We start from the raw sequence: 22,990 nt of genomic DNA, 5'->3' as shown, positions 1-22,990 counted from the left end.
ATTTTAACTTTTTCACCTCCCTGCAGCAGTTATGACATTTTTCATTATATATTTATGTGATTATTTAATATGTGTTTCCCACTAGACTGTAAACTCCACGAATTTACACAATGCCTGGGACACAGTTGCATAAATATTTATTGAACAAAAGAAAGAAAGAATGAATAAAATGAGCAGAGAATAAACAGAACCAGAAATAGTTTGGCCGAGACTCCTGGCTAGATATTTCCTAGCATTAGAAGGAAGTTAAAAAAAAGATAATTTCATTATATCATGTAATTTGAGTTTGATTATGGCTGAAAGAGGTTGCATTATTTTCCAACCATTTACTTTGGAGATAAATGTAGGCACAGAGAGGTGAAGTAACTTGCCCGGTGTATGCAGCTAGTCAGTGTCAGATGTCTTTGTTATGACCTTTGAATTGTGTGTAAGGAGAAACATACATACAATATTTTCATAACTCTGTAGGGCATCTTTGGTGTGCTGAGTCCTGTAGGAGCTGCATAAATATTTGATAATATTGATGTTGTCATGTCTGCATTTTAAAGTGTTTTTTGAGAACATGTATTGCTGTTTTTTCTTCTTGTATACCAGTGTGTTCAGAATTAGATTGGATGACAATCTTAAGAATACACAGTTTATGGCCTAACGATTTGTGTGTCCTGAAAGATGGTGGCCATAATTAGGAGCAGTTTGTGTTTTACTTTCCCCAGAACCGGGCAAGGACAACCCTCCTAATATTCTTGGGGTCTGAGGGTAAGGAATGCTGTTTTGGATCTCTAGCCTGTCAGCAAGGAGGGCATATTCAATTATCAAGCTCCAAATATGCCTGTGCACAGATGCAAAACACCTAGAGCTGTGTGATGAGTTGATGCCTGAGAGCTCCCAAACCGAGAGGGGACACAGGCAGTTCCACAGTCCTCCCTCCTAGATTCTGTGACTCCAGTAAGTGTTGACAATTCACCGGTATGTGAAATTACCTCTCCTTTTAAGTTCTCTAATAATGTGCAGTCTCTGCAAGCCTCAGCCAGTACCCGAGCTGGGTAAGGCTGAATAAGCTTCCCGAAGTGCTTGCCTGGCAGCTGGGCTGCCTCCCTGGCCATGCCTGGGTCCTTGAGTAGCCCCCTTTGTGGTGTGAGGCAGCATTTTTGTCCTGCAGGTACAGTAGGTACTGGATTAAACAGGTCTGCTGTTGCAGACAGACACCAGGCACCGTTCTAGCACAGAGCTGTGTTTGGATTGGAGTTTCCAGGGCCTTATCAGGAGCCACCCCTAGTGACACAGCCAGTGCCAGAACTAACTTTGACTTTCACTCTTCGCCAAGGGCTTGCAGAACACCTTAAAGGAAAAAAGATGGAGGCGCTTAGAGTTCAGATGTTCATGCCATGCTCCTTTGAAAGCTTATATCTGTAAGTGAAGTTTTATTCTGGAAATAATCCCGGGACCACTTAAGAGGAGCAGTTTTTTTTCTCTTTAAGGGGGAGGATAGAGGAAGAGAAGGGTTTATTGGGAGTTAAAAATACTGAAGCTGTTACTTCTCACTGGCTTTAATCAGCTTCAGCTGTAACCTCTGGTAGGTGGCTATGACAAGGATAACAACTAATTTGGGGGTGGGGGTGGTGGTGGTAGATAGAAATGCTAACCCAATATCCTTGCCCTCTCCTTTAAAATTGAATACTGGTCTTAAGTTAATAATGACAAAAATGCCTCGACTGCTTGAAAAATCTGAGTTAGAGCAGAGCTTGATTTATGATTGCAAGATAGACCGCAGCCCAGCTTTGTTATGAATAAAACAGGATTTTCTTCAGGAAAACAGTGTGCTTAACACAGTAGTAACATTTGTCAAAACTCTCCCATTGTAAACACTGAATTTTTGGTTTCTCCCCCCCACCTTTTTTTTTTTTTTCCCTGACTGTGGAATGGTAACAGTTGCATTAATGAACATCTTCTTTGCATTCTTGTATATTGATTTTTTTTCTCTTGGAGGGGGAAACAGACATCCAAACATCAGAATTGTCTGCCTGGCATATAAATGTGGAACAAGTTTAAAAAATGGCAATTTCAAAGAAATATTAAAATGGAGAAAAACTAAACAGAGGATAGTTCCCCCCACCTCCTTTAACATTTACTTTCACTGTTAGGTGATAAGATTTGAAAACAATGCTAAAAGCTGTGTCCCCAAGTGAATAGGCATTCAAGCAAATCAACTTATGCAAAAGCCACCTCTGGAGCTTAATCATTATTTACTGAACGTTCCTGGGTCATGGGAGAGGTTCTGATTAAGTCAGAAAGGCATTATGTTCAGCAGCTTGTGAAGGTGTGTTTAAAGACAGCAAGAATAATGGAAAAATACTAGATGTAGCAGATCTATTTTTAGAATTTGATTCTTAAAAAATATAAATATAATTACCATAAGTTTAAGTGTGGGTTAAAGTTCATCATTTTCAGTAGATACATCTTTAAAAGGTCTTATAAAATGTAGTTTGAAAAATGATTTCTAATTTCTCGAGCTTCTATTTCTGCTGTAGTTTGTTTTAATAGATACTTTAGATTTTTTTCATTCTTTATGTCATTATAACAGCTTAATTACTCATCTCTATAAAATGTTAGAGCATTTTCTGAACAAAGCATATATAATTATGTGTTTAAAATGTCACTATGCTAGAAATGTTATAAATTTTTGCCTTATAAATGAGATACTAGCTGGGGAGATGACGTCTACTCTTTGTGATTCATTCTCTACAAAAATATACTCTATAACTTACTAATTTTTAATATTAATAATGGATGGCATGAACAAATGAAACTTGCTATTCTGATGCCACGTAAGAATGGTAATGTCAAACCTGAATTTACAGCCAAATTAATTCTTAATTTTGAATTTCATTTTTTTAGTTAACTAAAATACTTGTCATAAGAGCGTGCTTCCCTTATACACTCTCAGAATGAAATTCTTCACAAACATTTTTGACAAAACTTGTTCACTGAGTTATTGCCCATTAACTTTTCTGTGCGTGTTCTTTTAGGAGAGTACACACTGTGAATTAATTGTTTTGTATTTTCCTCTAGGAAAGAAAAGGAACATGATAGCAGAAGGCAGCATTCTAGAATTTTGGCTCCCTAGAAAGTAACTTGTCAGCTTTGACTAGTTTTTAGATATTAAGATGTTCAGAAGACACCGTTTCAGGAATGAAAACACAGACTAGAAGAATTCGTTGCCTAACTTTTACTCATTGTCCCCATGGTTTGTGGGAACTATGCTAAGTATTGTACTTGTAGTAACACATTTAATTTTCACAACTGCTCTATGAAGAAGATACTTCTTTCCACCCCCATTTTGCAGCCGAGAAAACTGAGGCTCAGATAGGTGAAAAACCACGCCCAAGTGATACAGCTAAGAAATGACAGGGCTAGGAATTTGGCCCAGGGATCCTGGCTCCAGGGCTTAATGCTATTATCTGTTGTGGTCTGTGGATTTTCACTTAAGATAATAAATGAATCAATATTTCTTCCTCTGCTTTTTTATCTAGTGGGTTTCTCCTATCCCTAGATTTCTGAATTTCCAAACTATAACTCATTTGAGCTTTTGAGGGGCCGTGATTGGTCCTGATGCCACGGTTTTTGTCTATCAGGTGTATTTCTGAGTCCAATTCACTATTGATTGTAAGACAGCTATTGGCTGGGCGCGGTGGCTCACGCCTGCAATCCCAGCACTTTGGGAGGCCAAGGCAGGTGGATCATGAGGTCAGAAGTTTGAGACCAGCCTGGCCAACATGGTGAAACCCCGTCTCTACTAAAAAATTAGCCAGGCATGGTGTCCCGGGCCTATAATCCCAGCTACTATGGAGGCGGAGAAAGGAGAATTGCTTGAACCTGGGAGGTGGAGGTTGCAGTAAGCCGAGATCGCACCACTGCACTCTAGCCTGGGAGACAGAGGCAAGACTCTACCTCAAAAAAAAAAAAAAAAAAAAAAAAGCTATGTGGGGGAGAAAGAAACTCTACTAAAATATATTCATTGATTATATGATCTCTTCTGACTTGGGAAATCTTAACATGTGGAGGGAAAGTTCCTCTTAGAATTAAGGAACTGTAAGGCCGGGCGCGGTGGCTTACGCTTGTAATCCCAGCACTTTGGGAGGCGGAGGCGGGCGGATCACGAGGTCAGGAGATCGAGACCACGGTGAAACCCCGTCTCTACTAAAAAATACAAAAAAATTAGCCAGGCGTGGTGGCGGGCGCCTGTAGTCCCAGCTACTCGGAGAGGCTGAGGCAGGAGAATGGCGTGAACCCGGGAAGCGGAGCTTGCAGTGAGCCGAGATTGCGCCACTGCACTCCAGCCTGGGCGACAGAGTGAGACTCCGTCTCAAAAAAAAAAAAAAAAAAAAAAACTAAGGAACTGTAGTAGATCCCTAGAGCCCAGAGTTCTCCGTCTCTGGGTGATTCAAGCAAATGGTTTGAAGAAGGGTGCACCAACTCTAAGGTTCTAATATTATTAGATTCTATGAGGTAGAATATTTGTTAGGAGAGAGACACCAACTTTGCTCGCTGAACAAATATTTATTTTGTTCTACTATGTGCTGGGGAGACAACATGTGAATAAAACATGTAAATATCTCTGCCCTCCTGGAGCAGATTGGATGAGGTCATGACGGACCAAGCACATACCAGTTTCATCCCTGAGTCTGGCCCTCATTCTCATGGTTCAGGATGGCTTCTGAAGCTCCAGCCAGTGCAGCCAGATTACAGGAGACGTGGCGGCAGAGGGTTTAGAGAAGGGGATCATTTGAAGGAGATTTTCTGCAGCTGATTCCGATACTCAGCCATGTTTGGAAATGAATACTAAAACAGTCAAGATCACCTGTTTGTGTAGTAGATGAGCTGGGGCATGAGCCCACATACACCTCTCATTCTTAGGCCAGGACACTTTCCTCCATGTCTGACAAAATTCACATTCTATTCCCCACCTCCAGTCAACCTGGCCAGAGGTCTGAAAAGCCCTTCTGATACTGAATTCAGTGTTTTGTATGGAATCAAATGGGAAGGACTACTCACTCCTGCTAGATGGGCTATGAAACTACTCAAAAACATCTATCTATAAACTGCCCATGGCTTTTTGTGGGTACAGCACAACTGCTTTGTCATAAACAAAAGGAACCGATAGGCCTCCCCCTCAAGAGGTATGAGATGGGTCATATGAAGCCCCTCCCGGTCGTATAACTCACTTCACAATACCTCTCACCCCATGTCCTTCTCCAGCTGAGGATCCCACAGTCTCCTAAGATGTAAACTTTAAGTTCTGTTGAAAAAGACTCTTACGTAGAACTCCAGAAAACAGTTTCGGTGGTGTTCTTGGGGTTGTCTTAGAAGACTCTTGAAGATCTTTGTACTTTCCTATTTTTCTTCACCTAGAACCACCATGGAGATGTATATATTTGATCCTTAATTTATGTTATGCTATAGTACAGTTGCTGTAGTCAGTTGTATTTGAATTAATAAAAAAATCAGGCCAAAAAAAAAAAAAGCCAGTCTGTTTCACCACAAAAAGAAATTCTTAAGAATGTTTTGAAAGTGCCATCAACTGCACAAATCAGAGTTGGTAAATGGATATACACACACACACATATATACGTGTATATATACACACATACATATATACACACACACATATATATGTGTGTGTATATATATGTGTATGTATATATATGCGTATAAATATATGTGTATATATATGTGTGTGTATATATATGTGTATATTTATATATATATTTCTGAGATGGAATATATATAAATATATATATATTTTTTTTTTGAGATGGAATCTCACTCTGTCACCAGGCTGGAGTGCAGTGGCGGGATATCAGCTCACTGCAACCTCCACCTCCTGGGTTCAAGTGATTCTCCTGCCTCAGCCTCCTAAGTAGCTGGGACTACAAGCGTGTACCACCATGCCTAGCTAAATTTTGTTTTTTTAGTAGAGACGGGGTTTCACCATGTTGGTCAGGATGGTCTCCATCTCTTGATCTCGTGATCCGCCCACCTGGATATATATTTTTTTAACGGCAGTCTGGGTGTCTAACATTTCAGAGTGATTGCCACTTCTGTTATCTACTTAAATCTAATTGGTGAAACTTAGCATGTAGCCAGTCTAGCTCTGGAAAGCTGGGAAATGTTGTGGGTGGAAGTGTGCCTAGCCAAAACAAAGAGAAAATAGGAAAATAGATGAGTGCTAGGTTTTATGAATTGTAGGTCTTAGGCTGAAACTTTGACTTTTTCCCCAGTATTACTGATATTTTTTTAAATGTTACAAAACCAGCTGTAGTATCCCAGGATACATCAAACTGGCTTAAGAAAAAATGGAGTTTGATTGGCCCTTGTGAAGTCCTTGTCCAGGGTTAGTCCAGGGCTATCATGACTTCAGGGATGATTTGATACAGGTGCTCAATGCCATACAAACACTGGCTCCCTCTTTCTTTGTTCTTCCTTCTCCTTAGTCCTCTGTTCTTTCTTTACTGTTTCCTCCAGTTTGGCTTTCTTCTGGGATAGATCCAGGAAGTTCCAGATTTATATCCTAGCAGCTTTTCAAACCTTAGTTTAAAGAGACTCATTTTAACCTAATAGTTTCAGTTGAAGGCATAGGGATGACTCTTACTTGATTGTCTTGGGGCACAAGCACATTCCTGAGTTAGTCTTTGTGACCAGAAGGATGGATTTCCTGATTGGCCAGGGTCGTACTTCCATGTCTGGAGGTAGTGGCAACACCATAACCTCATGAAGTGAAAGTGAAGGAGGCTGGTTCTTCAAGGTTAAATCAGGTTCTTTACCAAACAAGTGGGACAGGATGCTGGGAAGCTATAAATGTCGTGTGGCCACCATAAATCATTGCTGCTATGTGTAAGGTTGCCTGTTAAACCATGACAGGTGTACCCATTCACTGCTCCTTAGATTACCATTTGTACTTTTGTCTTGATTTCAACACAATGTTGGAAACTTTGCATCTTGGTTGACGTGTGCTAGACATGCAGTAATTGTTAAGTGATGGTGGTCTAAGGCTTTTGAATTTTCTCTGATCTGTTATAATGTCTAGAAAAACAGCCAGAGGGTGCCCTGTGACTGGGACAATTATTTGAGTACAAATAGAAGAGCTTTCTACCTGTAAAAAGTTCCTTCCACTTCCTTTCACACTCATGTCTGAATTCTGTCATTAGTTTGTCATTGTGTTAGATTTTTAAAAATTGCTTTTTCTTTTAAAATACTCTCAGTGGAGCATCTTGCCATGCCCTATTAATTACTTTAAGGGATGAATTTTTCAAAGCCCTTTAAAACATGGCAGTTAGATGTGAATGGGATTCCATAGTTGGACAGAGTAAGCAAGAAGTCTAGAGTACAGTCTAGTGAAAGGAAGCTTGATATGAAAAACAGAAAACTTGAGTGTGGGGCACTTCAACTTTATCTGCTTTATAACCTTTCAATGGTTTGGCTCTCAGAGGCGATTTCCTTGAAAGGAATTGAGTGTTAAGATTGTGCCAACCCATAGTGGCATCTGTGGAAAATGGAGATCAGTCGTGGTCATAAAATGAGGAAATGGCAAAATTCATATCCTTAGTTTAAAATATCTTTTAGTAAGAACTTGATATTCCTCTTAGTTGGAGTATACAGAAGTGAGAAACACTCTGGTAAAAAAAATAACCAGCTTAAAAAAAATCTGCTGATGAAAATTGCCTGGAAGAGCATTGTTCATATGTTACAGAGGTCTCTAAACATTTTCGATCCTTCTTCCTAGTTAATTTCTTTCAAGAAAGCCTTCTCAACACATTTTCATTTGATTTATAAGTTATGTATATGTGCCACTATTATACAACATGTACAAAAGTAAAAAATAAAAGTGATAGTATAAAATATATATGAAGAAATGTTTTAATTTTTCTTTGTGCACCAGGTTGTCATTTTTGATATGGATTTTTGGAGAATACTGATATATTGGGAACCTTATTAAGGTTCTCCTTGATTTTTATCTAATCAGTCATTGAGATTAGTCTTTCCTGGTACCTGTTGAAGGTCCAGCTTAAAAAAATTGTGGAGAATCCTGAATGGATATGAAACATCTTCCATTTTTAGCAGCGAATTGAGGTCTCAGTGTTAGAAAGAAAAGACTTCAGATTTTAACTTGTGTATGATTGGTGGTTCTTAATTTTTAGAATGCTTTTCTCCCTGTGTACTGTGAAATGTACAAAGCTCTGGAGATAGGAGCATTGTCCAGTTGAGATACCATGCTATCCTGCATGTCTAGCAGCACCTAGCTTTTGGAAAGCATTTGCATGGGGCATACAGGCTATATTTTGTAAGGCTTTATATTTTAGCTGTGCCAGAGACCTGGAGTATTTATTATCTGAGCTGCTCATGTTACTCCCAAAAAGGTGGAATCTTGGCAGATCTCCCTTCTTTTTCTTGATGACTAAAACCCAAGTTAGGTGTTGACAGAAGTGCAGAAGATCTCAGTGTGAAGCCAAACTATGATATCTGGTACTTTCACATTTGCATGGGTTACAGTCCCAGCTATTTTAAGTACGAGGGATGATATAGTTTCTTATTAGTATTTTTTTCCACCATGCACGGTGAAAAACTCATCCTGAATCACTTTGGAAGGAATGGAAAGTTTGAGATAACAGAAGTGCCATTCACTCTGAAATGTTAGATACCCAGACTACCATTTAAAAAAAATACAGCCATTTACCAACTCTGATTTGTGCAGTTGGTGGCACTTTCAATCGATTGGTAAGAATTTCTTTTTGCTGGTGGAACAGACTGGTTAGGGGCAGTTCTTGTAGATTCAACCTATCAGTTCCTTTCATTTATGATAAAGCAGTTGTGCTGTACCCATAAAGGGCCGTTGGAAGTTTCTGGTTAGATGTTTTTGTTTGGTCTCATAGCTTATTTGGCAGGAGTAAAGTAGTCTTTCTCCTTCTGTCCCATCCAACATGTTGCATTCAGTATCAGAAGGACTCTTCAGACCTCTGGGAAGGCTGATTGGAGGTGAGAAATGGAATGCGAATTTTCTGACTTGGAAGAAAGTATTCTGGTCTAAGAATTAGAGATATGGGTTCATGTTCCAGCTCTCCTACTATGCAAACAAGTGATCCTGGGTATTTTACTATTAGTTTCCAAACGTCGGAATCTGTCAAGTGTCAGAATCGGCTGCAGAATTTTTGTAGACATATTGATTCCTGGGCCGTACCTGAACAAATCAGAATTTCCAGGAATGAGGCTGGACATTTTTATTTGAGACAAAATTCTCAGCTAATTTTGTTTTTTCAGCTAACCGTTTGCATTTTGAAACCCCTGTAGCTTAACCCATCGGTGACATAAGTGTCTCCTTTGCCCAGAAGGTTAATACTATTGAACCTTCCTGTGTCTTCACTGTGTATGTGAATAACAACCACTGAGCTTCCTGGACACAAATAAATTGCACATCAGTGCAAACAAATACTAGGCTTTGAGCTCTATCAACCAAACGACTATAATGAAGATTATTTTTTACCAAATAAAAATGCTACAATTCCTACTTTATGGCTTATGAGAGATTTGCAGAATAAATTATCTTCTCTCTCCATCCCTGAAAAAGTTTTTTGAATTCTCTCCTTTAAATAGATATTGCCTAAACTTTACAAGACATATCTTCTGTCGTCCAAACTTGCACATAGGCATATAAAAAGTAGATTCCTTGTATCTAAAAGAAGATGCATGCTCATGGTTTAATATTATTATTTTTACCACTAATTTTTGAACTGTGTTCCAATTTATTGGACCACGTTTCAGTCATTGTGCTAAGCTTTTTCTATCTATTAAAAATTTTAATTCTCACCACAGTGCTGAGAGGCAGATGTATTGCAAAGTGCAGAGATAGACTAACTGGGCCACAGTCACAAGTTACTGCACAGCAGAGCTGAACTCTGCCTAAGGAGTGGAATAAAGGAAATGCAAGGAAAAGTATAAAATTCCTTTAGTGTCTCTAGGTTTCTACTGATGGCCAGAGTACTGCCTTAGAGGACTGTGATATTGAGACCAAAGACCAGTCCCTATGAGATAGTAAAAGAACGCTGGCATTACTGTTAAAGGTGTGGGGTGGGCAGACAGATGTTTGGATGCTGGAGCATTGAATTTAATGGAATTTCTGATATAGGTAGGTGGCTGACGAAGATAGTAGAATAAACTATTAGGATTTAGGAATACATCAGATAGTTCAGAGCCCGTGTCCAAAATACCTATACCATCATAGAGAAGAGGGAGGCTTTGAAGGTTAAGAATGTAAATTCCGCCATAGAGGTAGGACTCAGGTCACATTTGGTGGCCATCTGTTGTCTGTATACCTCAAGCCACTGTGCTGAACACTTTAATTTAGTGAACATTAACTGACCCAATCCCTGCAGCACATTAAAATGCTGGGTTTTGGAAAAGCCCAGAGAGGTCAAGTGGCTCATTAAAGCTCATGCAGCTCAGCAGTGACTGAACTACCCTTGAGTCCAATCGGTGGCCCTCCTCCTTCAGCCATTGCTGACAAATTCCCAGTTCTCAGGGGCGTTGTGTGCCTGGCTTCAGTGATGCCCATACATGCCAGTAAAGGCATTTGTCTCTCTGCCCATCGGCTTCCAAAGGGTGCTTTCTGATCGTGAGATGCCCACCTTCCCAGGTGGGACTCGATCAGAGTTCTGTAGTCTAGTTAACTGACTTAATTTTAAGGCATCTCAGAAGAATTATGTGACTGTGGCTTTAAAGTCTATGAGATTAGAAACCAGGTATTCCCAGCCCCTGGCAATAACTATTTGTTGAATAAATGACCTTTACATAATCTGATTAAAAGGAATCAGACTCATGGAATTAGGATTATCTAGCGAAGATTCAGCTTCATGGCCTGGGATGAGTTCAGTTAGCTTTTAAAATTAAATACATTTGGACATCTCTCCTTGTGTATCATTAGTAGCTTCAGCATCACGTCCTCGTTTTAAAAAATAAGCATTGTTGCCACTTGTAATGTTCTCACATAAACCTCGATTTGGAGCTTAAGACATTATGCTTATTTGTCTTGCTGACATTGTGACATGCAGATGTCCTCATTTTTGTCTAGAAGGTGATAATTGCAGATTCAGTTACTTCTAAGAGAAAGGGATGTTTAGAAGATTGAGAGCAAAACTGAGAATCTGGGAGTCATCTTTCACAATGTGGAACTATCCCGCAGGGAGTGTGTGCCATGAGGCGACTCTAATGCTTCCTTTGCACTTTTGGGTTTTTTTTTTTTACGGGAAGATTTATTAAAACACTGTCAATTAACTGAGCTGTGCTATATTTATATAAATATAAAAATATATTTGCTACATTTTTTAGTGGGGTTTCTTTTTACTTATACTGGTCTACTGCATACATATGTTTTTTTTTTCAGACAGGATATTTCAGAAAATGCTTTGAATGATATTGTTGTCGACTTTCACGTATGAAGACTTAGTGCGTTTCATAACTAGAAATTTTAATTTAAGATGTCTTAAGAATGCTTTACTGTTAATTGAAAGGATTTCTTCCCCCGGTATCACAGCCAATGACTCGTCTTGAGCAGCTAATTAGTGCGATTATTCCACAGCTGCATTTGCTACAGCACAAAGGTTTGCTTCTGTTTTTATCAAAAGAATCAGTCTCTCTGGGAATGTTTTAACCTGACAGGCTTTGAATAGTAAGGCCGCTTATTTATTTATTTATTTTAAAATAACTGTTCCCCCTGCGCTTCCCCCCGTGCTTCCCCCAACCACCCGCCATGCCCCTCATCACAGCTCTCCTTCTTTTCTTGGCCTAGGAAGGTACATTTGAGGTTTGAACACATACTCTAAAATGGGAAAATACATTTTTTTAATGCTGTTTTAGTAGAGCTGTATCAAGTGAATAGATTATTTTGAGTGAGTTAGAATAATGGCCAAGTGCCCTTACTATGTGGATGAGTGCATGATATTAAATAATAAGCAAGGTATTAATGCTGTTCGATTTGTATGTGTCTGCAGAAAATGTAGGAAAACATGAAGGAAAGAGGGTTTGTGTTTTCTGGAATGCTGAGCACTTCCAAGTTTGCCAGTGTACTGGATACAGTTACCACTTTCCCATCGTATTGTCAAAATGTTGTCTATGTTGGATTCTGTCCCCTTTCTTCTAGGCAAATGGTGATTTTGATCACTCAAGTCCTTTCTTCATGGTCTTAAATTAGTGTCTAGAGGCATATACTCTGCCATTGAAAAAATACTATGACTTCTTTATAGTTGAGGGGAGTAAAATGATAGAAAGATAAATTTACCTGTAATTATTCACCCTGGCAACTATGATGATCTTTGAACATTTCCTACTAATCATTTTGCATACTTGTGTATATGCATATACCGTGCTTAATTTAAATTAGAATGTAAATATACTTTCGAATCCTACTTTTAAATTCCCTCTTGTTACATACATTTCCCACTTTGTTCTGTAGTTGCACAATTAAAAAAAATAGGTAGTATTTTATTGAATTCATGTATGATAATGCATTTAACCATTCTCATATTATGGGACAAATTTTTGATTATTCACATATTTTGCAATTTGTAAAGAGCTTTGTAATATCAGTTTTTGCACATTTAAGTTATTTACTTAGGAAAATTGTCCATCACAACATTTCTGAAACAAATTGTATGAACAATTTTTAGCTTTTTGGTAATGTTCTTAAGCTGTTTTAATATATACCAACAATCGTGTAGAGTAACATTATTCTTATGCTTTTTCTTGTCATGGACAGTTTGTTTATTAAAAAAAAAACCTTGGATCTTACCTTAAATACTATTTTGTATCTGGCTTTTCTAAGTTCATTTTATTGTGTAATTTTATTCACATCAGTAACTGTATTTTTACACTAGTTTTAATGGTTGCATCATGTTACATTTTGATTCTCTGACAATACACTGAGCCAATTTCCTGTTGTGAAAATAAGCAAACTGTTAAATTGTTAATGTGTAGTTTTTCTGGGATATGGTGAGGGCAAAACCAACACTTCTTCATCCCGTAGCATGCTTTGTTACCGTCAGAGCCTGAAGTTTCCTGTCTTTAAGGAGCTCATGAGGATGGTCAATGATATTTAAGGCTTTATTTTGCCTTTTATTAGAAGGTAAAAGATAATACTGGAGTTTATACTCAAGGAAGGAAGTTCAAAGTACAAATACTTACCTTGAAGCATGACTTTCTCAAGAGTGAATATTTTCTCAAATGTTCCTTTTCTTCTGTTCCAGGTGCTAAGATTTTGAACCATTTACCTAAACTCAGTCAGACATTAAAAATGTATATATATAGAGAGAAATAAACAATGAAACATTTTCTACCTATAATAATAGTGACAGCAAACATTTGTTGAGCCAGTACTACATGGTACTCATTGTACTAGGGGATTTATATGCCTTGTTTTATTTAATCCCCCCAAATCCCTAGGAAGTAGGGCTTTAAAATATGCATGATGCAATAGAAATTTTAAAAGAACAGCTCCCACCTGTATAAATGGTAAGTGGGTAAAAAACTATTGTTATCCTTCTTTTCCGGATTCTAAGACAGAGAGAGATTTAATAACTTGATGTCTTAGAGCTGGCAAGATAAGTTATCAGAAACCATATTTAGGAAAATTAGGAAGTCTTTTCTTTTTAATTTGTGAGTAGGGGTTGAGAATTTTAAACTATTTGGGGTACAGTGAGTACCAAAACCGTTAGAAGTAGTCCTCATGGGGAATGCACAGAGGACACATAGTAACATAGTAGAGGGCATGCCAAGGTGCATCAGAAGAAAAGACGGCACAGAGAAAACCACACAGAGAAGTATTGGCTTGTCAGACCAGCTCGTCTTCTGCCCCCTTACCCAAAGACCGAGGTCGAGTTCAGTGTTAACATTCTGGCCCAAATGCTTCCTTCATTAATTATCTTTACTTATTGTATCTTAGAAAAGTTTCCTCTTGGCAAAGCTCACCTTTTCTTTAATCAATTTTTGTTAGTAAACATTTTAGGCATCTTCAAAGAACTTAGATAACGTGTAGGAGTAGTTATTTGGTTAGATTCAGTTGTACAAAAAAGCAAATCAAGCAATTTATTTTTAAATGTGGAAATTTGGGTGCCATTAAGATGCTTTGCTTCTTGGCAGTGCATATGGTGGCGCTATATTTGGTGGTGATGAGTAGTGTGCAGCATAAAATGTAAAAAAAAAATTAAAAAAATTAAGCCGCCTGATAAAAATGCCTAGATGCAATCAAGCTGACTTATTTTAATTCAACTACTAATGACTTAAATCCTGTCACCTCTTGATTTTCAATTATGTGGAGTACCATTCTGTGACTTGATTATATTTGCGCAGACTCGTTTTATAGTTTGGTGCAATTTAGGATACCCCAAAGTGCAAACGAAGGGTCTCATTAGGAAACTAAATGTTGTATGCATTTTGGTTTTCCCACAGCAGTTCCGCGGAGCATCCTGGGGCCTCCAAGCCTCCGATAAGCTCCTCCAGTATGACATCACGCATCTTGCTACGCCAGCAACTCATGCGTGAGCAGATGCAGGAGCAGGAGCGCAGGGAGCAGCAGCAGAAGCTGCAGGCGGCCCAGTTCATGCAACAGAGAGTGCCCGTGAGTCAGACACCAGCCATAAACGTCAGTGTGCCCACCACCCTTCCCTCTGCCACGCAGGTGCCGATGGAAGTCCTTAAGGTACGTGAGTGTCACTCTTGTTGGTTGGACCAAACTCTCTTCCATTTTCCATTTGCTAGGTGTTTTGTTTATCTGAATATGTATTTCGTTAGACTGACCCGTCAGAATTGTATTTGAAAACTGCAACTCCCTTAATTCCGACATGGCTTTATATTTTCAAAGAAGGATGCAAACGCATTATAACTGTAACACTCAATAAATGGTGGGAGTCAATGTTCCATGAGAAATTGCAAGTAGGAATACATGTTTGTTGTAATGACATCTTTCTTTGGGAAAGTTTCAAAACCAGAGTTATCTGAGGTGGGCCTCTTCTAATAATTCACGTATCTTAAATCTTTTTTTCTTAAATACCTTCCTTAGCCACTCTTTAATTTTCTTTCTATTTAGTATGCAATATTGGTTGTAAAATCTGTCTGTTTTAGAGAGCTCTTCACATATAAGATTGAAGAAGAGCTTTCTGCACTTTAATAACCAGACTACATAATCCTTTTACTGAAGTGAGTTGTCTGCTTTGGGTCTCTTTGATTTCTTGCTAGAGTAGAAACGGCAGGAGCTTGTTAGCATCATTCGATTAGGGACATATAGCTTCCTAATTACTAAGGAAAATTGTAACGAGTCTAAGAATAGAATTCCATCTCACACATGTGTCTTCCACATCACATAGGGAGATACTCCTTGTTTAAGAATAAACATTTCAGTTCTTAAATATGACTGATTCAAGGAAAGTTAAAAGGAAAGTAGAGGAATTTCCTTATTTTTAGTTTTTTTTTTTTTTAATTTTAGTGCCTGCTCACCTAATTCTGAAAAGTCTCAAGTGTTACCGTTCATTAAACAATGTGAACTTTACAGACCAGTGATTCATTATTGGTTTTTGCATTCGTCCATGTGCACAGAAAAAAACGTCTCCCATTATTTAAAGTTTACTATTAAAGTAAATAGGGAGATGATGTGTTATAATCAGGAATCAATCTGTGAACCTTACCAGGAAGTAGGAAAGAGATTCTTTAAAAAACAAATCAAGAGTCAATTATTTTTTATTTGCGAAGACTTAAAATGTAGTGATGAAATAATGGAACTCGGATGAAGAAACCAACTGAAATTGGGTTAGGGAAAAAAGATACAAATAGCTTACCATGAAGCTTTACTCTAATGTGATTGTTTGAAATTCTGGATATTGCCACAGTTAATGGATTTTTTACTCTTTTTTTTTTACCCCTCAATTAACTCAAGTTTTCTCTCTGGAATAGATGATGCGTTGAATCTTTCTGTTCTGCTTGGGTGAAAATTGATATGATCACTAAGTTTTTATAGATTTAAGAATTATTTAAGATTTAAGTTGTTGTCTCATGCCTGCAGGGGTGATAATTATTGTGTATACCTTAGGTTATTTAAAGTTGTATGAATTAAATAGTAACAAGATGTGGAGAAATATATCTATTTTATTCATCATAATAGTTTACCTTTTTAATCTGAAGGGCAAATTTTAGAAGAGTTGACATGGATTTGGGCTACTAGTGGGTTATATCCAATTGAAGGTAATGTTAAAGAACATTTATTAAAATGAATATTCCTGTTAAGGCAGGTACAACTGATAGAGAGGAAATTACCCAAGTGAAAATGTGTTGAAACATCATTTCCAGATTATGTTAAAAATGAGGATAATTTCTAAATGTCTTTGTCACTGTAAATATATTATTTTTGAAAATGATTAAAATTAAAATCTACATTAAGTTGTTTGAATAACATACCAATATTTTTATATGGTGCTGTGTCCTGGTGATACTAGATTGAGCTACAACCCCTAACTTATGTATGCCAGAAAAATGTCCAAAGTTAAAGCACAAATAAATTGTTACAAGTGGACGACATACTCTAACTAAAAATAAGTATTAGGTAAATTTCTCTTTTATTCTGAACATAGTTCATGTCTATTTAACTTCTGCTTTTTTATATTTCAGTTATATAACCTAGTAAACTATGTCATATAAATAAAAATAAAGAATTATTGCCATAACTATGTGGTTAGGTTTGATAGCTATTTAGACAAATTTTAGTATTCTTAAATGAAAAAACAAATAAGAATACACGATTTCATTAAGACAATATTTTAAGAAAATCAGATAACATTTTTAAAGAGAATATCATAGAAGTGATTGCTTCAGATACTTAAAGACTTAGGACTTCATAAATATAGTTGGCTTATTTTCAAAATTTTGTGTATAAAAGTATTATGAAACATTATAGAAAGATAAGTGAGAGAAAGATGGTTATTTTTTCTTTTTTATAGTTTTTAAATTATAAGCATAATTTTATGAAGTAAGTGGTTAATAGCGAAACAGTTAATATGCTTAATCTTGGGCCATTTATTTCTCCATGAATATATATTTTCAAAGAATGGTAATGCCAAGTATACTAATTGAGTGCATTATGATACAGATTATATTGAATAAATGTTTTCTCATAGTATAGCCTGACTAAATTCACTTAATTTTTAAAGGTTTAAATTGCTAAAACAGAACATGCCTGCTTCTCAGTGGAGGTAGATGTATACAATTAGTCACACTCGCATGCACTAGAGAATCTGGTTAAATCTCTCCATCTCCCAAGTTGTTTGTAAGAACCTGAGGGAAGAAAGGTCATAGTTTAGTTTTCATACACACACAGAGTTAAATTACCAACATTCTACTATCTGGATGAATAACTGATTTCGAAAAGCTAAAGCAGTGTTTTTAGGTTAATCCCTTTCTTTGGCAGAGTAAAATTTAAAATATGAAGCTTTATAAAGCATGTTTAAAAATTATTGACATCTGGAAAACTTAGGACTAGTCAGATTTTGGGTTAGAGATCGAGAATCTGCACCAGTCATTCCACAACGTATGGTCATTTTGCAGTGAGTAAGTTCATGAATCTTTGTAAGATTAGCCTCTGGTTCCTATATTGATTTAATAATATGTGAATTTTCCTTCATATTGATTTTCATTTTGCGGGACATGGAATCATGAGTCTTATTGCTGTGTATTTACATAGTAAAGATATTCTCCAAGTTTTTTAAGAACAAGCTTACCCAATTGGGTATTGTAATTTAAGGATGCTCTTTTACCATAAATTAACCAACAACTGGAGTGCATAATGCTTTTTTTTTTTTGTAATGGTGAACACACCCTGTATTTTGAATTGTGAATTAACAACAAAAAAAAAAGTCATCAAGAACCATTAATGGGATCAGTTTCTTTCACAAGTGGGTTTTACTGACACGCAAGTCATACGAACTTGAAGTCTGAAATTTGATGTAGCTTTTTTCAAACAAAAACACAGTAACAGGGGTCAGAACTGTAGACGAGTTCAGCCTTATAGCTAAAGCATCACGGTACAAACCACCAAGTTAATCATTTGCGTAGTCACCAAGCATCTGTTTTTATAGTTTTGTCTCTCTGACTTTGATGCATTATAAAAGCACTGGTCGCTGTCATCCTGGACTGAGAAGTTCGTCAGGATTTCTTCCCCTACTACCTTCCCAACGTGGGCCCTGACGGTTGAAAGCTTGAAAACATTAGTTTATAGTGTGAAAATGTTCATCTGTTCAGAAATCTGAAGGGAGTTGCCAAGAATTCCCCACTACCTCTCTCTCTCCCTCCCTTCCTTTCACCTTGAAATTGAAAATTTTAAAGGCAAAGTCGAAGTGTCTTTCTTCTCTGGAATGGATTGTCTGTCCATTGAATTTTTCTGTTCTGCTTAAGAGAAAGGTTACATGAATTATAAAAAGAAAAGTTTTTTTTTTTGTTACTTTGGGGCATTTCTTAAGTACTTTGAAAGAATTTATTTTTAAATTTTCCCTTTTCTCCAAATCATCTCAAGAGTTGCGCAAATTGCTCTGTAATTAGCGATGATGCTTGCTGTTTGTCAAATACAGAAGCACTTTTTCTGGGACCCTCTACATTGTAAACTAAATTTACTTGGGCATTTATTTGGTGGTTATCTCATCAAAGTTGCCTCTCGTTTGGATTGAGATTCTAGCGAGGTGGGCTGGAAGCCCTGCTCCTTGTCACCCTCTTTCAACAACTGACGTTCCATATTTCACTAGTGAGGGGAAGGGTTAATGGCTGAACTACTGGTCTTTCTCTGTAAATTATGAAATCTGAATGGAGTAGAATTTTCAAGGTGTGATTTATTTTTTAGGTATAACACAGAAACATGAAAATATATGTGGAGTTACAGGTGGATTGGTGGGCTACAGATTGGCAGAAGGGACTTCTCCCACAACCTACCCTTAGATTTTGTTTCTGATTTATTTCGCCAGGAATACAGACCCTAAATAGCATCACGGTGGCTGCAAGAAGCCAGGACAGATGTAGTGTGTCTCAGATCAGCTTGCCTTGGTCCCCTCAGTTAGGGGATCTGTTGCTAGAGGTGTTATTCTCATAAGATGAAGACCTGCTATGTCTGAGATTTCTTCTTATAGCATAGTCCATTCACACACGGACCAGGATATACTTATGTCCCTTGTAGTTTGACTTACACAAACAACCTGTCAGCCTTGATTTCAGGGATCATTTATAAACATTGGTGTCCTTTTGTTTTTGAATCAATGTTAGTGTCTGCAAGGCTACATCCTCATTCAGAGGGAGAGAGGGACTCAGATTTCAGGTCAACAAACAGCTCTTCATCCTCCCAGAAACCTCATTTCCCTGCAGAATCTGAATCATTCAGTGTCACACATTAGGTAATTTCCTCTCTCTTTAAAACTCACGTTATTGATTTTTTAAGTTGCAGACAATACTTGTTAACTTTTAACAGATTTAAACAATACAGCAGAATAATTCAATATGAATCTTACCCTGCCTACCACCGCCTCCCTTCCATCATGTTCCCTGGAAGGAACGACTGTTAACAGTTTAGGGTGCAGCCTTCCTGTTATTTTCTGTTTTCTAACCCTACCATCAGTTGCCTTTTATAGGAGCGAGGTCTGAAGAAATATATTAGGCAGTTTGTATCAGGTAGACATAAACCCTTTATTTTTCTTTGTTCATATTTGCAAATGGAACAAAAAATAGAATTTATTTTCCTTCTGGGTTGTCTCTATCTTTAAGAGTCCCACTTCAAGGTCCACTCTTCCCTATGTGCCGTGAGGACTTCTCACCCTGTGTCTTGAGAGCAGTTTAATTGGTTCAGTGTATAAGTATGTACCAGCTTGCACGGCACTGAGTGGCAGCCACTTTGCTTCCCAGGCTGCTTTATGAACACTTGCGGGGGAAGATTTAGTGATCTCAGGGCTGACACAAGAAAGTGCTCCATAGAGTTGTCTTGCTTGGTAAAGTCAAACTTAACACAGGCTCAGTAGTGCAAGAATTGCAGTAAGTGCAAGAATCACAGTAAGTGCTTGTGGATTCATGTTGGACTTGGTTTTTCTGTCTGCACTGCTTTTAGTGACTAGTAGCTAGTAATGAAATGCTGGCTGAAGAAAGTCATCTTTGCTTAAATTTTTAGGTTTTATCTACTTAAAAGAGCAGACCCATTAGACCAACTCTCTGAAACAAAATATTCAGCCTTTACACAACTAAGCCTATGAATTAATCCCGGTTTCTGGAAACGTTGGAACTTCAGCTCTAATTACATGTTCATTGGGCAATATTGGCACAAAATGGAAATGATTTCTCCCTTTATGACCACAAGGGCATTTTCATGTAACTGAGGGGTACAGCAGAATCTGAGTTTTGTACAGCAGAATCTGGGTTTTATTTCATCAGGTTGTGGATAGGGCCTTATGTACCTGGTGGACGCTTGACTAGTAGCTAGTAATGAAATGCTGGCTGACATGCAGCATGGAGCTCTCTCTTTAAGTGGGAGAATCTTTGCCATCTTCTCCATGAGCCCCTTTGCAGTCATTGAATTCATCCGGTGGGTTTCAATGAGAAGAGACACCTGTTCGGCTCCCCTCGTTTTCAACTGTTAGAGGAGGCTATACTAATAGGTGCAGTCTCCTTTCATTTACACAGTTCTCATAATTCCATACTGCTGGAGGTGAAGGCGGTATCATAAGGAAAATATTAAGGTCTGGGGCCTGGAAGTGAGGGCTAAAAATTGGAGTGGGCCTAGTGTCATCTGGCTCTGAATGGTAATTTCTTTTTTAATGTCATGAGACCAGTAGAGCGTGCATCCTCAACAGGGGTGAAGTCACTCCCCACAAGGAGGACAAAAACGGATTGTTGGAGGGCAAAAAAGTCTTAGATGTCACAATGGTTTCTAAACCTCCAAAGCCCCAGTACATAAACTGATAAAGAGTATATGTGTCTTTTAAAATTTTATGGTGATGGGGATGAAGGAGAAGCAATTAGGGGAAAAATGTCTAAAAAGGCTTTTTGTTGGGATACTAATGAATAAAAGATTGAGAAACATTCCTGCAGAGGAACCAGCATCTTTCCCAATTCTTTGTGTTTTGTTTAGGGACCATTTCTGGAGGCTCCTATAGATGTGATGCCTATATTCTGTCTGGTCCGTGTCTCCCCAGGAGAACTGTCATGAGAACAATCATGATCGGCATGTGCCAGCATTGAACTTTACCTGTATTGACTTATTTAATGCCACCATTGCTCTGTGAGGTAGTTATTATTAGCATCCCCATTTCACAGATGCAGGAACTGTCACAGAGGGGTCAGCTAGGTCATCAGAAAGTCACCCAAGTAGGTGGCGCAGTCAGGATTTGAACTCATGTAGTTGAACTCCATGGGCCGCTAGTGGTAATACCTCTCCTGGAGGGAATGACCTGAGAAACATTAGGAGGGAGAGATAGCAGTGTTCAGCCTCTCAAATGACACGGTGGCTTGGGGCTTGTAGCAAATGTTTACTACAGAGCTTCAATCCATAGCTTAAACTTTTATAGGAATTACTGATGTGAATGTGACACTACCTGAAGCACCTTGGAGGAGGAAATGCAATTGTGCCTCCTTGACAACGTGGATATTAATTATAGGGTGTATTGGATGGTGGGATGAATGCTTCAGGTCTTTTAGCTCATTTATTATTTTAGTAACCTTAGGAAACAAGTAGGATAAGCCTCATTTTCCAGATAGGGAAACTGAGACTTAGAGAGATTATCACTGATCCGTGGTTGCATAGACTCCGCACGCTACCTTATTTGCTTATAACCACACATCCTATGTAAGGACATGCTCTAAACATTTCTAAAGAATCACCAGTAACAATATATTAGAGCAAAATGGGAGGTCAAAGAGAAAATACAGAGGAGTCTTACAGGCTTAACAGAAAGATACACGAACTTAAGCATTTGAATTAGTAAGGGGCTTCCCTATTGAGTAGTTAAAATATCCTCATGAGTCCCCACAATATGCGAGATGAAAGAACTGGATGTGTTTTTATTATATAAAAGGACTTCCTGGCCACATTGACCCCCATGGTAATTTATGCTTTATTGATAGTCATCATTATGGGTTGAAAAGCACTACAGTGAAAGTTTCTATAACAACATCCAAAAATCATAACTCAAGTCACTTATATTCTAAAGAGCTTGATGGTCCACGCTATCACAATTCCTTTGCTTTATAGTTCTGAGTATTTCACTAACATATTTGCATTGTTTTAGATGATTTTTGAAATAATTCAGTAGACTCGCACACTTTTGATATCAATTTTCTTCTGAAATTATGTTTGCATTTTTGGTTTTTCCTTCCCCACACACCTTGCAATATTAGAGCTCTTGCCATATTTTAGCCCTTAACAACTGGAACTTCAGTTCTGGTTGTTTTTCTATTTGCTTTTAAGTAAATGTCAGTGGTAAAAAATCTTATATTACTATATTGAAAAGGTCATGAGTCTCCTTCACAAATACTACCTATTTAATCCCAACAATTAAAGAAAGGACTTAGCTTTGAAAGACCACTTAATTTGAAAGACTCTTCAATAAGCACGTTTTTGAACAGAGATTGTGGACATGTGTAAGCAAAATCTAATTTTAACTTTGCTCTACTAAAATCGGTGGGTGTGATCTGTGTTAAAAATATGTAAATCAGTACAGTGGCTTCACTCAAGGTTATAACTGCAATCAGTACTAGAATATTGGCTCTTGCCCTGAATGTGTCTCCTTTTATTGACTTCTTCAAGGATCAGCTTGAACTTAAAAAAAATTTAGCTCCAGATAATATACCAGTTATTCACATCTTATTTATAAAGTTAGATGTTTTTTGTTTAGTGATTTATAACTTTATGAAAAGGAAATGAATCAGAATTGGAGCATAT

At 37.7% G+C, this 22,990-nt stretch overlaps 1 protein-coding gene across 3 annotated transcripts in view; it reads left to right on the top strand.

Annotated features, from left to right (window-relative positions):
* The window catches only part of MITF (melanocyte inducing transcription factor), a 235,129-nt gene that overhangs the window by 131,977 nt on the left and 80,162 nt on the right, over positions 1-22,990 (top strand). For all 3 annotated transcript variants that reach the window (XM_003264876.2, XM_012502242.1, XM_003264879.2), the window contains exon 2: positions 14,491-14,740. In XM_003264876.2, coding sequence (XP_003264924.1) covers positions 14,491-14,740 — 250 coding nt within the window. The remainder of the gene's footprint in view (positions 1-14,490; positions 14,741-22,990) is intronic.

The sequence above is a fragment of the Nomascus leucogenys genome, chromosome 21 (assembly GCF_006542625.1).
Source record: "Nomascus leucogenys isolate Asia chromosome 21, Asia_NLE_v1, whole genome shotgun sequence".
In the NCBI taxonomy this organism is placed as follows: Eukaryota; Metazoa; Chordata; class Mammalia; order Primates; family Hylobatidae; genus Nomascus; species Nomascus leucogenys.
This window is presented reverse-complemented; position numbering and strand designations above follow the sequence as displayed.